A 14,160-nucleotide genomic window follows, 5' to 3' on the forward strand; every position below is an offset into this window, starting at 1 on the left:
TTAAGTAGTGGTTTTGACTTTGTACATATGTACTATTTGTGTTTTCCTTTTCTTTTAGTTTTTAAATGTATAGCTATGGTGTTCTTTTAATTATTGACAAAGATCTTCTTAGGCACCTGTGGGTTTTATTGTTGTTCTGAAGAAAGTGTAGCTATCTACGCCGAAACCTGGGTTAACACTAGGTACTTTTTTCGCAATCGGGGTTTTAGTTCTTTAATATATTAACCAACGATTGCTGATGCGCTGCGATGTTGAAGGTTCTTGTATCCCATAGCGTTTGTCGCGTCAGTGTATGTATGCCGTTTATCCTAGTGTAGAATAGCCGTGCAGTTCGTCCCTCGCTTTCCCACCTCACCCCCTCACCATCCCCCTAGCTGCCCTCTCCTTTCGTTTCACAGAAGGAATCATATAGTAAACAAAGGTGCACTACACTGTACGTCATAGTTCTGGCGAAAAGTCTTGCAAACGTGAGTGGGAATACCCTAGGAAATAAGAAAGCCCGATGCACTTACAGATCTGGACGAATCGTATCTGTCAACCCGGCGGAACGTTTCCAGGAAGAGTTGGCTTCGCGCCAGTGTGTGAGAGCGACCCCCTGCCCCCACTCGCGCGTCTCGCCTGAGCCCCGGCGTCGTGGAGGGGCGTCGCGGCGGTATAAAGGGCGTCCCGACGCCGGCTGCGGCAGTCGACGCACCACGTCATCACCGCCACCGCTCACCGCTCACCATGAAGCTCGCTCTCGCACTCTGTGCCGCGTTCCTCCTCGTCGTCCTGGTCCAGGCCGAACAGGGTGAGTTCTACACTTGTCGTTTTATTTTGTTTTATACGTCGAATTCCGTAGGACCACACTGGGGAGCAAATCTCCAAGGTCACGGAACGTGTTAGTACATGAAATTACAACATAAGAGTAATAACAGACAAAATAAAATGTTTTGAACACAAAAACGACAAGCTATAAGTTTATGAAAACCCAATAGACAATATAATACTGTAATCAGTTTAGTTTTCCAACGAACTCCTCGACAGAAGGAGTGACAACTGAGGAAACTCTTCAGTTTGGATTGGGAAGCGCGTGGATTACTGCTAAGATTTTTGAATTAGTGTGGTAGCTGATTGAAAATGGATGCATAACTTTCTGCTCAAGAGTCGAGTAAGGGCGATCCAAATGCTGACTGGATTTCGGCCGATTATTAACTGAGTGACAGCTACTTATTCTTGAGAATAAGCTGATACTGTTAACAAGAAGCGACAGTAAGGAATATATGTATTGAGAGGCTAATGTCAGAGTACCCAGACTTGTGAATAGGGGTCGACAGGATGTTCGCGAACTTATACCAGTCATTGCCCGAACCGCCTATTTCTGAGCCAAAACTATCCTTTGAGAAGGGAAGAATTACCCCATAATACATCTACATCTACATTTATACTCCACGAGCCATCTAACGGTGTGTGGCGGAGGGCACTTTACGAGCCACTGTCGTTACCTCCATTTCCTGTTCCAGTCGCGTATGGTTGGCGGGAAGAACGACTGCCGGAAAGCCTCCGTGAGCGCTCGAATCTCTCTAATTTTACATTCGTGATCTCATCGGGAGGTATAAGTAGGGGGAAGCAATATATTCGATACCTCATCCATAAACGCACCCTCTCGATACCTGGACAGCAAGCTACACCGCGATTCAGAGCGCCTCTCTTGCAGAGTCTGCCACTTGAGTTTGCTAAACATCTCCGCAACGCTATCACGCTTACCAAATAACCCTGTGACGAAATGCGCCGCTCTTCTTTGGATGTTCTCTATATCCTCTGTCAACCCGACCTGCTACGGATCCCACACTGATGAGCAATACTCAAGTATAGGTCCAACGAGTGTTTCGCAAGCCACCTCCTTTGTTGATGGACTACATTTTCTAAGGACTCTCCCAATGAATCTCAACCTGGCACCCGCCTTACCAACAATTAATTTTATATGATCATTCCATTTCAAATCGCTCCGTACGCATACCTAATACCATGAGTCATAAGTGAATGAAAATGAGCAAAGCAGACTATTTTTCGTGTCAAACTATCACTTACCGTTCGAATAGTAAAAATGGCAGCATTAATTCTTTGAACAAGATCCTGGAAGGGGGCTTTTCGCGACAGTTTACTATCTGAACACCTAAAAATTTCAACTATTCCGTTTCACTAATCTTATGCCTATTCGGTTCTCACACACAAGGTCAGAGCCCAACACTGGTGCAAGTCAGAGGCTCTCCCTCGGGACCGGATTCTTTAGCTTAATGTAAGGGGTTTCACCAATAGAAACAGCACTTAAACTGCACATGTTGTTGTTGCAGTTGTTCTGGTCTTCAGCCCGGAGGCTGATTCGATACTGCTCTCCCCGCAACTATATCCTGTGAAAGCCCCTACATTTCAGGATAACTACTCCTACCTATATCCACCTACCTACTATACTTGTGCTTTGGTCTTCCTCTATAATTTTACCTCCCGCACGCCCCACCGTTACCAATTTAAACATTCCTTGAAGTCTTCACGATGTGTTCTTTCAAACTGTCCTTTCTTTTCGATGTGTCACCAATTCTTTCCTCGTAAGCAGGAGATCCGATTTCGAATCACGGTCCAGCACAAATTATCAAACTTTCCCATTGACTTGAATCAGTTGCTCACTCGCAGCTAATGTCTGTAATTCCTTAATTTATTGCTTACTTGCTCTGTCCACCTAATCTTTAGTATTCTTCAGTAACACTTAATTTTAAAAGCTCCTATCCATCTCGTTCTTGGGTTCCTTTACTTGCAGTGACTGCATAACTGCTGCTACAGGTTAAAATCCTGTCGCACTTTCTAGTCAGCGTCTGATTACGTTTCATATCCTTCTTCTGTCACGTCCCGTTTCTCTAAACGTTGCAGATGATCGCTTGCTGTTTGTATTTTATTTCTGGTAACTTCAGAAATCCAAAGAGTGGATTCCAATCAACACTGTCAGTAGCGTTTTCTATATCTACAAATGCTATGCGATTGAGTTTGTCCTTCTTCACTCAGTTCTCTAAGTTAACGAGCAACTTTCTGGGGAGGGCAATCACAGCTCAGAGACGATTAACAACAGAAAACATTCAGCACTCACCAACTATTCAAAGTATTTGAAAAGTTGTAACAATTAAAAATGTTGAGAATGTTGAGATGTTTCCAAAAGTCACATGGCTGTATGAAGGTGCTTTATTTGCAACCACCGATTTCATGCCAGTGTAGACGTACCTTCAGGGTTATAACGGTTATATGTATGTAACATAGATTAATACTTACGGAGTCCCACGTTAAGAGGCAAACCACATTAGTGAGTTGTCGCAATGAAATTGAGTATACCCAGAAAACATTTGTCAAAAGCACACAAAGCATGATTGCTGAATGAGCCAGGTCAGGTAACAATCCGTAGAAGATATTACGGGATCAGACGGACATCAGCTGTATAAACACGATGTGGCTATTATAATTTTCATTGTTATTTTCCAAGATAAGTCGTTGCGGCGCTGTGTTCCGACATTTCTCCGAAACTCAGATTCATCTTTCCTCAGGTCGGGCTTCGGCTATTCATACATTAGGCAACGGAGAAGTTGCGAGTCACTTCTGGCATCTCTGGGATTATGAAATACCGATAGAATCAAATGCAGCCGTTTCGTTCCTCTTACGTAAAGAGTCTTTCAGTCAAATTTAGTCTGTTCGATCAGGTGTCTGTTTCAGTACTCTCATCTACATTCCATGAGACAGAAGAAGCACCATGGTTACCACATGCTGTCGACCACTTCAGCAGATTCTCAGCCACGGCACTCTGATGCCCCCCCCCCCCCCTTCTTCGTACATCAATCATCACCTCGTTACAGCTGCAATACAGGATCAGTTCAGATACTGTTTGGATCCTAAGACACAACTTTTTCCACTGCAACTATTCGCCATGGGAGCTTCCCGACAGCTTATGATACATGGCCCGAGTGTATTTATGAACAAGATGAATCTCTTAGTAATCGTAGTAATGAAGACATTGCGCTATCACATCATAATAGCGAACAGCAAATTTTTTCTGACTGCTTAAGGCGGAAATAATTCTAATTTCATCGCTACATCCTGATTTTTTTCTTTCTAACTAACTCTTTGAAATTTCATTAATCTCATTCTACATCTTAATTTTTTCTTTCATCCCATATTTGTTTCTTCTGCCTTCTCCTTGTCTAAGGCCATCGTAATATCAAGTACTGGCTTAACTCAAGGGAGGAAGATTAGGATTTTGATGTTCCGTCGATGATGACGTCATTAGCGGCGAAGCACGAGCTCCGATAGGGCAACAACCGGGAAGCTCGTGTCCTTTTTAAAATGGAACTTTCTTACATTCATCTTAATGAGACTAGAGAAACCACGGAAGGACGCCGGAAAACATATTAGAATGGCATCGTAGCTGTAAACTTACCAGGCAATATAAACAGAGAAATAAGTAATTGTTATCGTTTCTTAAGCTCATCTACAAACGAAGACACCCGCTTTGCACGTATGTGAAAAGAAAGACTCCATAACACTGAATTTATTAAGTTAGTTTTTAGCCCATTCACTTGTTCAAGTGGGAACAGCGCTTTAGATTTGCGCCTGACATTTCATTCTTCCGCCCAAAAGTATCACAAATTCCCTGAAATGACGTCATAAACAGCTTATAAATTTTTCTGGCATTATCTCTGGCATTACTATAAGAGCTAGTCACTACCCAGGGCGTGCCATCTTTAAGTTTCTATTCTGGTGCACTTTTTGTGTGCAACACAGTACGAAATTTTCAGATTGCCTTACAATGCGAAAGTCGAATGGTTACTAGCGTTTACCCACCTTAAATTTCAGTGTAAATTATTTGCAAAACGTTATTTGTGTTCCGTGGTGTTGCACGTGGACTGGAGATAGATCATGCTTTGTGGTTGTCTTGAGTATCAGTACGCTTTTACTGTACCGATTCTTTCTGATTATTTTCATGTCGACTTCCGTTACTGTAGGTGTGCTTCGAAACGTGTTCAGCCTGTCGTGAACGAATTGTGCACTACTTCTAGCTCGTAATATGGTCTTTATATATCGGTTTAAGTTACTCGACACGTTTTTCCTGTTCGGAAACAATATAGTCACTATGTCACAATTTTTCTCGAATTTTATAGATTTTTGTGTGCCCTTTCGCTATCGAAGTCTTCCTCTTTGTCCACAAGACTTGTATTTCTTGCCGGCTGCTGTGGCCGAGCGGTTCTAAGCGCTTCAGTCCGGAACTACGCTGCTGCTACGGTCGCAGGTTCGAATCCTGCATAGGGCATGGATATGTGTGTGATGTCCTTAGGTTAATTAGGTTTAAGTAGTTCTAAGTTCTAGAGGACTGATGACCTTAGAAGTTAAGTCCCATAGTGCTCAGAGCCAATATTTCGTTGTTGAACTGGAGATCTGTATAATGTACACTTGAAAAAAGTCAAGGGCACGCGCTTCTGGTCATATATATCAAGCGCTGTGTGTGTCTCTGACAGACATATTTACAGAGAAAATTACTACCAGCAACAGCAACCACCCAATAACGTCCGCGATAACCCAACTGAACTTCAGAATTAAAATATATAGCCGAGAGCTGTAGCTCATGAAAGAGATAAGCGTGGCCAGTCAAGTTATGTAAACGTCTGAGCGTAGGGAAAGAAACAAACAGGAGGAAGGGAAGTTCTGAGATTAGCGAGAGGGAAGAAGGAACTAAAGCACGGACACTAGAAAATAAGAAAGAATTATAAACAGCGTTGAGGTCGGTAGAGATATAAAGTTTAAAATTTTCTCCAAAATAATCTCTTAAACAACATCAGTTTATACATTGTTTATCCCTATCTTTCGTATCTTTTCATATTACTCTCGTTGATATTAACATCTAGTTGTTTCTGAGGTCGCTGTATGTAATATATCGTTACTTACATACTGTAGTAAGAGCGTAATATTTATAGGGAAGGATACAATTGGTCTATAAAAGAGGTTCATAGTATTTACTAGCCCGTTGTCTGTCTTTCTCGCAAAAATTGTTATATCCTAGCCAGTAATGCCACCCGAGCCCGCTGCCAAAAGGTTGGCAGCATCAAAGTCCGGACGCCGTCCGCATAAGCAGCGCCAGCGATACAGGAAATCGCCGCAAGGTTGCGCGCGCCACCGCTGGCTTCTGGCTTCTTAAGCGCTGGAGTCGCGAGCGCTAGGACAGTTCTGGATTCGCCACTCAGTTGTATACTCGCCACCGAATTGTGTACTTGCTAGTCAGTTGTGTGTTCATCGCAGCAGAGTTGTTGTTTGTCGTCAGCCGACGCTGACCTAGCCGCTCCGACTCGAACTAGACAGATCTCTGTAGACACGGAGTTCACCACGGTGTTTCTGTATCTTCTATAATAAAGATAAGTACCGACTTTTAATTAATCAGAGTGTTTGGGTTTTCATCTTTCTGTTCACTGTTCCAGCGGACCGGTCGGCCCGCTATTAAAAGTGTGGCGGTGACTTCGTAAGCCGTTTCTACAGCGAATTGCTTGTCGCTACGAACACCGCCACAAAAAAAATAAATCAATAAAAGAGGTGCCACTGCGGAGCAATGAGTGCTGGATACAGTGCCTGAATCTCATAACGTTGTTCTGGTCACGTTATAGCAATTATTCTACAATTTTCCATTAAGGGTGCAAAACTTATACATGACGAGTCATGGAGAGAATGATGGAGTGACGAGATGTTCACACCATTTGCGAATGGCTCCCTTTTCTTTATTTCCTTTAATTGAATCAAAATACGTATAGATTAATCCGACAACTCAGGAACACAAGGAAAAGTGCTTTATACCCGTAGAAGACGCTACATTACGTAGTTTATGAACTTCCTTTCGTCCTCCATTAATTCTGCATGTAGCTCCTTTCATGGACACCCGGATCAACTATTTTAAGAAGGCTTATCACATCTCAGTCCGGTGGTTGCGTCGAAAAAGGCGACCTTTTGTGTAGCAAGATAAAGTTTCGGATTTTCGTTGGGAAAAGAAGATTTCTATTTTTAAAGGAATTTCCAGAGTTTCACTTTTTGATTTGCTGTTCCTGTCCCCATTACCATCTCCTCTTTTCCCTAATCATCATCTCCATCCCCTCCATTTTCTCATCTCCTACAACAACACTTTCTGTCGATCTCCTCCTCCTCTTTCTTTCTGTCCATCCCCTTCTGTCCATTATACAATACACTCGAAACGATGTCGAAATTAAGAAATTGTGAGGTTATGTCCATTTGACATGGGCACGCAAATATGAGGTCTTTACTGGACTGCTGTTCAGGGTGACAAGAGAGGAGATACATGTTTCACGGCATTCACTAAAGACCGTAGTCGTACTGGTTTTGTTGCCTCTCGCAACATCCATTCGTACTTTGGTCAGTGAGCATCATGTGCTTCAAATGTCTGTGTACCTTTAAGGACGGTGGTAATCCATTCTGAGAACGTAGGTCTGCAGGTAATGGTTACACAAGCACGTAAATGAGGGAGTTTGCCTTATGGGCTCACAAACCATGTTGGAGCTGTTGACAGCCGGTAGGTACAACTACAGCCCGTGAATAACTGCCTTCAGCTAGCTGAATGTTTTTCGTGAGGTCGTAGTCCCATCCACTGAAGTGACTTTCGTGTCCATCGGACTTGTAATTTCAACAAGTCTCTTCTATTTTCTAGACTTTTCATTTCAATGCTGCTTTATTCTCTTAAAGTTAGTTGTGCTTTTTGGAAATTGATACATGTTAAAATATAAACGCTTCTACAAAAATATTTTCTTTGGAAGGAGGGAGGAGGGGCACCCGCACCTAATGTGAGACGGAGGACAGGTGTTTAATTACAGATTAATTGTCATATGGAATGGAAAGACCAGCTGAGAGTTATAACCTAAGAATAATCATGTTTTGATATTTTCCAGAATGTACACCTGGGCAGACGAAGAAACAAGACTGCAACACATGCAATTGTACCCCTACTGGAGTTTGGGCCTGTACTCGCAAGGGCTGTCCGCCCCATAAGAGAGGTGAGTTTGTGTCCTTTTCCTGTTTGAAATGTCACTTTGCAATGCGTTTAGTACTATGACGTGATGACTGGGTGTTGTGTGATGTCCTTAGGTTAGTTAGGTTTAAGTAGTTCTAAGTTCTAGGGGACTGATGACCATAGATGTTAAGTCCCATAGTGCTCAGAGCCATTTGAGCCATAGTACTACGACATTTCATGTCTTTATATGGTATACACATGTTTCTGCAAAGCTTCCACAGTCAAATAGGAAGCTGAACACCGAGTGTTAATTGTACTACGCTCTTTTTCCTCTTTTTTTATATCTTATTTATTATGTATTGTGTTATTTACAATTCGATCAAAGTAGAATTTTTGACTCATAAGTGTCTCCGAGAGTTCAAGCCACTGCATAAGTATTTTCGCTACTTTTAAGAGTCCCCACACTGTTGTGAAGGTATAGGGAACAAAATTTCACATGGGAATGTGTTGTGATGCCAGTATCACACTGTTGCAGAGATTTCCTGCGAGCCGGGCACAACGTTCAAGGATAAATGCAACACGTGTCGCTGTGGAAGTGACGGAAAGTCGGCAGCCTGCACCCTCAAGGCGTGCCCTCACCAATGAATAGAGAAAAAGGTAAATGCACAGGAGCTGTTAGCAATCTGTAACTCAGTTACTTACGTTCCTTCCATCCAAGAAAGTGTCATGAAGAGTTCTGAAATTTGCCAGTTTTTGTCTGATTTATGCCATAGACATCACATTTACAATATGACACGTTTTTTATATTGTCTTCACACTTATCTTGAGATAAGGATTGGAATAACAGAAATTACACAATCATACAATTCGGTGGTACGTATCTGTTTCAGATGGCGTAGACCGGTTCGGAAACGCTTCTGACGAAATTTCATAGCATTCTACTTCAAATATCAGCTACTGTAATAGTTACATGGAACCACCACAACACTTTATCGTTTATTCTATCATTTACGAAACACCCCGTGGAATATTTATTTTGATGAACTTTGACAAAATAATTGTCTAGCAGTCGATACTCCAAGGCGTCAGTGTGTCAGACGGCGCAACTCAACTCCGTTAATGCTGGTCACAGGAAATGCAGAATGCAGATTTAGCCTATTTGTCCTGCGTCGATTACAGTTCCATGAACACAACATAAATCATGTTCTCTGAACTAAAGACGGAAGAAAACTAATCTTCTGCCTTGACGTACTATTCGAAGAACAGTTCCAAATTAACACTACTCAGTTAATCTCTAGGCAGGCGTTCCCTGTTCTGTTTCTACCGGAGACTAACCACAGTCTATCCATCGGCCACTGTTTCTATCTGACTCGACAACTTGAAGACTTGAGGTCACGACGAACGCTCTGCGGGAACTCCCTAGCAAGACTCAGGCTGACTTACAGCTTCCAACACAACCGCTGCCCTTGTATGGTTACTTAAGCGCGCGTCTCCCTTCTTGGTGGCGCTGCCGCTCCAGCTGGAGTGGTTCTTGCCGGCAGTGTGATTGGTTTGCGCGCAGTGATGTTCCTGCTGTAACCACGGTACTTCTGGTAACTGTTATCACAAACTCTTCTTGTGTGGTACCTCAGTACACCGTAGTTACCAAGACTTTTAACTGGGCTGGCAACAGAGACTCGAATGGGCCCCAAAGAATGATATCGCAAAGTTTCTTCGGGTAATCATAAAGATCACAAAACTTGCCATCCAGTATCGTGCTTGCCATTCAGTGATTGAGAACAGCACTCTATAACTATGCCTCTAAGGACGTGCACCATTTTTGAAGTCAAATAACTGTCTTTGGACTAAGAAACGGTCCATAATTTAAGACGATCAAAACAAGCACTTCATTTGTTTCGTTCTTCATTGAAATGGAAGAGCTCATCTCGTTACTTACTGTCGGAAAGATGATGACTTCCATTCCTTCTGCCTTCATTTTTTTCTGGGACTTAGGGTGTGGTAAATGGGGTTTACTAAGCCTCATGAGGTCAAATGAGAAACTACTTGATTAAGAGCGAAACTGACACGCAAGCCTTCAAAATAGCATCGAAAATAAGACTCTCACACGCTGAGAGCAACAGGACAACTGTTTATTTATTTTTCCAGTGTACTGAAGGATATTCACCTGGATGAGTGTGTGTAGCAAGTTAATATTTCCAGTCTATCAGTTGGACGCAGTCATACTTCTCGCATTGACTATTACTGTCAACGAAACGCAGGAATCCTGGGTTCAGCTATCCCATCCTTGGGATGAGCGAGACCCTTTCTTCCAGGAGCGCTAGACCTGTGAGTCACTCAGGGGAGCTTCCAAGTTTGCAGCACTTGACAAAGTTGCAACGGGACCTCATGGTGGGTCTCGATTTGGAGATTTGCTCTTAGCCTATTTGGACCAAATATTTTCCTTATTACTTTTAAATCACTCTTTTGAGTTTCTTCAATGTTTCTGTTTCTCATTAAAATTAGTGTTATAACCCCATAAAGACACTCTGGTTTCATGGCTATTTTGTAGTGTGACATTTTTGTGTATTTTGAGCAGAATTTTTACTGTAAAGACCTTTTGTAACCTTGTAAACTATTTTGTGACAATGAATTTTATTAACCGGTCTTTTTCAGGCAAGTTTGGCGTAAATATTTGAACTGAGAGACTCTCTCGAGTTTCTGGTACTCATTGTTTAGAATTTTCGGTACCACGTTGTTGCTAGAAATGCAGTTCGTCTCTTTCTTTTTATCGTAATTGGAGTCTCACTCTTTTTCTTGTTTCTTTAACAATTTCTATTTGTTTTTGTATTGTTTGAATGATGTGATACAGAATCGCTGTTTACATTGTCTGAGACGTAGAAAACGACGCACCACGAAGGAATTACACGAATGGGATTGGAATCGATATATGTGATGTAATTTACAAACAAATGACTAGAGTTTCAAAAAAACTGGATGATTTATTCAAGAGAAACAACTTTACAGACTGAGCAAGTCAGTAACACGTTGGTCCACTTCTGGCGCTTATGCAAGCATTTATACTGCTTGGTACTGATTGACAGAGTTGTTGACTCTCCTCCTGACAATATCGTACCGAAGTCTGTCCAATTGCCGCGTCAGATCGTCAAAACCCCGAGATTGTTGGAGGACCCCGCCCATTATTTTGCAGACTTTCTCATAAGGGAGTGATCTGCCGACATTGCCGGCCAATGTATGGTTTGGAAACAAGCAAACAAGCAGTAGAATCTCTCGCAGTGTTTGGGCGGCCGTTGATGACATGTAAGCCCAGGATGGCTTTCCATGAAGGGCAACATAACGGCGCGTCAAATATCGTTGATGCAACGATGTGCTTTAAGGGTCCTACTGATGAGTACCAAAGGGGTCTTGCACTTAAATAAAATGGCACCTCAGGTCAGCACTTCTGGATGTCGAACCATACGGAGGGTTGGTATCCCACCACTGTCCTGGACATCTCCAGACACATCCTCGCTGGCCATCGGAGCTTATTTCGAAGCAGGACTCATCGCTGAAGACAGTTCTACCACAGTCAACGAGATTGCAGGCCGAAGACGTGTCTGGACACGCCCCGGGCATTGATCGAATACAGTCCTGAGTGTCGCTCGCCATATGATCCGACAACCAGGAGCCATGATCAGGGCTCCCATTTCGTCTCATAACAGGCCTCCTGTGGTTGCCATCTGTTGCGATTTTACAGCACAGCTGTTCGTCGGCGATAGTCTACGCCCCGTTTTGTGCCGTTCGTGAAACGCCATTCTGGGCATACATTTCACCAAGGTAATGACCTCCCGTGGACGGAGAGGGTATGCTGCTTGTGTCTGTGCTTACCAAACCATACTTTGGCTAACAAGTTCACTGCATCTCTCCCCAGCGGAGTACGTTTGGAGCATTATGGTCAGGGCCCTCCAAACAGCTCTGGATTTTGAAGATCTAACTCGCCAATTGGGCAGAATTCGGTGTCATATTCCTCAGGAGGACATCATATCGATCAGTGCCGAGTGGGATACCTAACACTTCACCGGCGTCTTCGGTCTAAGACTATCAGAACTTTCCGTCTATGGTTCAGGATGAAAGTTGGACTTCTACAGGCACAAGCTTCATTTTAAAAACTTAGTACTCCAAGAGATTTCTATTGAAGAATGTTAAATTTTTGATAAAATAGACAGTATGAATATTACTTTAAAAATGAACAGGGCTTAGAAGAAAAAAACCTTTTCCGAATTTTTCCTTCGAAGGAAATAAAGGGGTTAAAGTTTTTAATTCAGTCCACAGTCAGATCAAGGATATAGTTTTTGATGATGATGTTTTGGGTAGTAAATTTTAAACAGCCAAAGATAAACAGTCTCGCTCTGTTGAAGGAAGGATAAAAATTTTGGAAATTTGTTGTAAGGACTATGGGACCAAACTACTGAGGTCATCAGTCCCTAGGCTTACACACTAATTAACTTAACCTAACTTACGCTAAGGACAACACACACCCATACCCGAGGGAGGACTCGAACCTCCGACGGGGGGAGCCGCGCGAACCGTGAAAAGACGCCTTGACCACGCGGCTACCCTGTCCGGCAGGAAGGAAGACTCAGCTTTCAATGGAAGAGATCTTTCAGTTAATTACCTTTTTCCAGTAAATTATATGGATTAATAGTCACAAGGTTTAAATCGCGTACGAAGATACGTCGTTTGAAATTGTTTCCATAGGAAAGGGAGCACATGCTGCAGAAAGCAGTCTTGGAGAGGGAAGTATAGTCTTGAAGGGGAACGCAAAGGCCCAAAGAGAACAAGAAATTCACGAAAGGCGAGGTTCCGGATTCGCGTTCTTGTCAACACACAGTTTTAATGTCTCAGGAAATGTTCTGAAAGATTTCTTGGTAAAAATTGTGTACTGTATTCAATAATACGTTCTAGTCAATACAGAAAACAGAGTCACATAAATCATACCTCCGTGCTAGACATTAGGCTGGAATTAATGTAACCGAAATACCTATTGAGTGTTCACGTAGAAGGATTTGTCTTTACAACGTTGCAAGGAATGAGAATCAGTTGACTAAGAAAGTCAACTACTTGTATCGCCAACAGACGTTGGAAAGTTTTCCTGCAGAAACGTCATCCGTTCCGATAGTTTACGAGATATAATTGTCAAAATACTCTTAGTCAGTTACGTGACCAGAAGAAGACAGCTTGATTCTGTTCAGTAAAAGCGTCCGAGTACGCTCCCCCCCCCCCCCCCCCTCTCACTCTCACTCTCTCTCTCTCTCTCACTCACTCACTCACTCACTCACTCACACACACACACACACACACACACACACACACACACGCACGTTACATGCGCACGGATACTATGGATAGGGAGCTAACAAATTGTTTCTAGGCCTCCCTCAATCCACAGCGACAGCCACACGGTCATTAAATCAGCTTTCTGGTTAACTGTTTCGATATAGGTCGTGTGGTTACCTACTCAATAACCCGTGCAACACACTTGAATTTACAGTTGCAGCACTGGAGCGGTTCTTGAACATGGCTCTTGCAACGCAGTAACGCATGAAAATATTGAAGCGTTTGACAGCATTCCCCTAAGCTTGACACGCTAAGAGGATGTAACATAGGAGAGAAATATCCCACAGTATGAGCTTAGGCTGAATTAAAAGAAATAATTTGATCTATGAAGCTCGGCTAATGGCATTTCTTTTCCTCGCAGGGGTTACTTCCGAGTCTGGACTAATGCTGTAGAATGTCAGCAGTTAACAACACCTGTACTGGCTGCAGCGACGTACGCCTCCCACTTCTCGAGACCATTTCAGGCTGTCATGCAGCTTCCGTGAAGTCCATCTGCAACAAAAACATTTTTTCGATTGGAAATTTTTCTGCATATTTTTGTAATTAATAAAAAAATTCAAAAATATCTACTGTGTTATCTTGTAGTTTCTGAACAACATATACCCTCTTCCCAAAACCTATGATTCATTATTTTCGAATATTAAAGAAGTGTAAAATAGGAGATTTAAGGGAACGAGAAAAACATGGCAACGAGTTACAATTGGGACCGGTCAGTGCATGCAAGTAACCGGATGTAACAATCTGTAGGGATACGAAATGAAACGATCACATCG

At 42.7% G+C, this 14,160-nt stretch overlaps 1 protein-coding gene across 1 annotated transcript; it reads left to right on the top strand.

Moving 5' to 3' along the window:
* The first annotated feature begins 643 nt into the window (after positions 1-643).
* LOC126419824 (serine protease inhibitor I/II) lies at positions 644-13,952 on the top strand. Its single transcript, XM_050087056.1, has 4 exons — positions 644-790; positions 7,953-8,057; positions 8,550-8,671; positions 13,749-13,952. Exons 1-3 carry the CDS (start codon positions 727-729, stop codon positions 8,657-8,659), a joined length of 279 nt encoding a protein of 92 aa, XP_049943013.1. The 5' UTR covers positions 644-726; the 3' UTR covers positions 8,660-8,671; positions 13,749-13,952.
* Positions 13,953-14,160: the final 208 nt, after the last annotated feature.

This window comes from Schistocerca serialis, chromosome 9, assembly GCF_023864345.2.
Source record: "Schistocerca serialis cubense isolate TAMUIC-IGC-003099 chromosome 9, iqSchSeri2.2, whole genome shotgun sequence".
Taxonomy (NCBI): Eukaryota; Metazoa; Arthropoda; class Insecta; order Orthoptera; family Acrididae; genus Schistocerca; species Schistocerca serialis.

Coding starts and splice junctions, on each gene's coding strand:
- LOC126419824 (XM_050087056.1), top strand. CDS start 727: ATGAAGCTCGCTCTCGCACTCTGTGCCGCGTTCCTCCTCGTCGTCCTG. Junction 791..7,952: donor CCTGGTCCAGGCCGAACAGG/GTGAGTTCTACA, acceptor GATATTTTCCAG/AATGTACACCTGGGCAGACG. Junction 8,058..8,549: donor CTGTCCGCCCCATAAGAGAG/GTGAGTTTGTGT, acceptor ACACTGTTGCAG/AGATTTCCTGCGAGCCGGGC.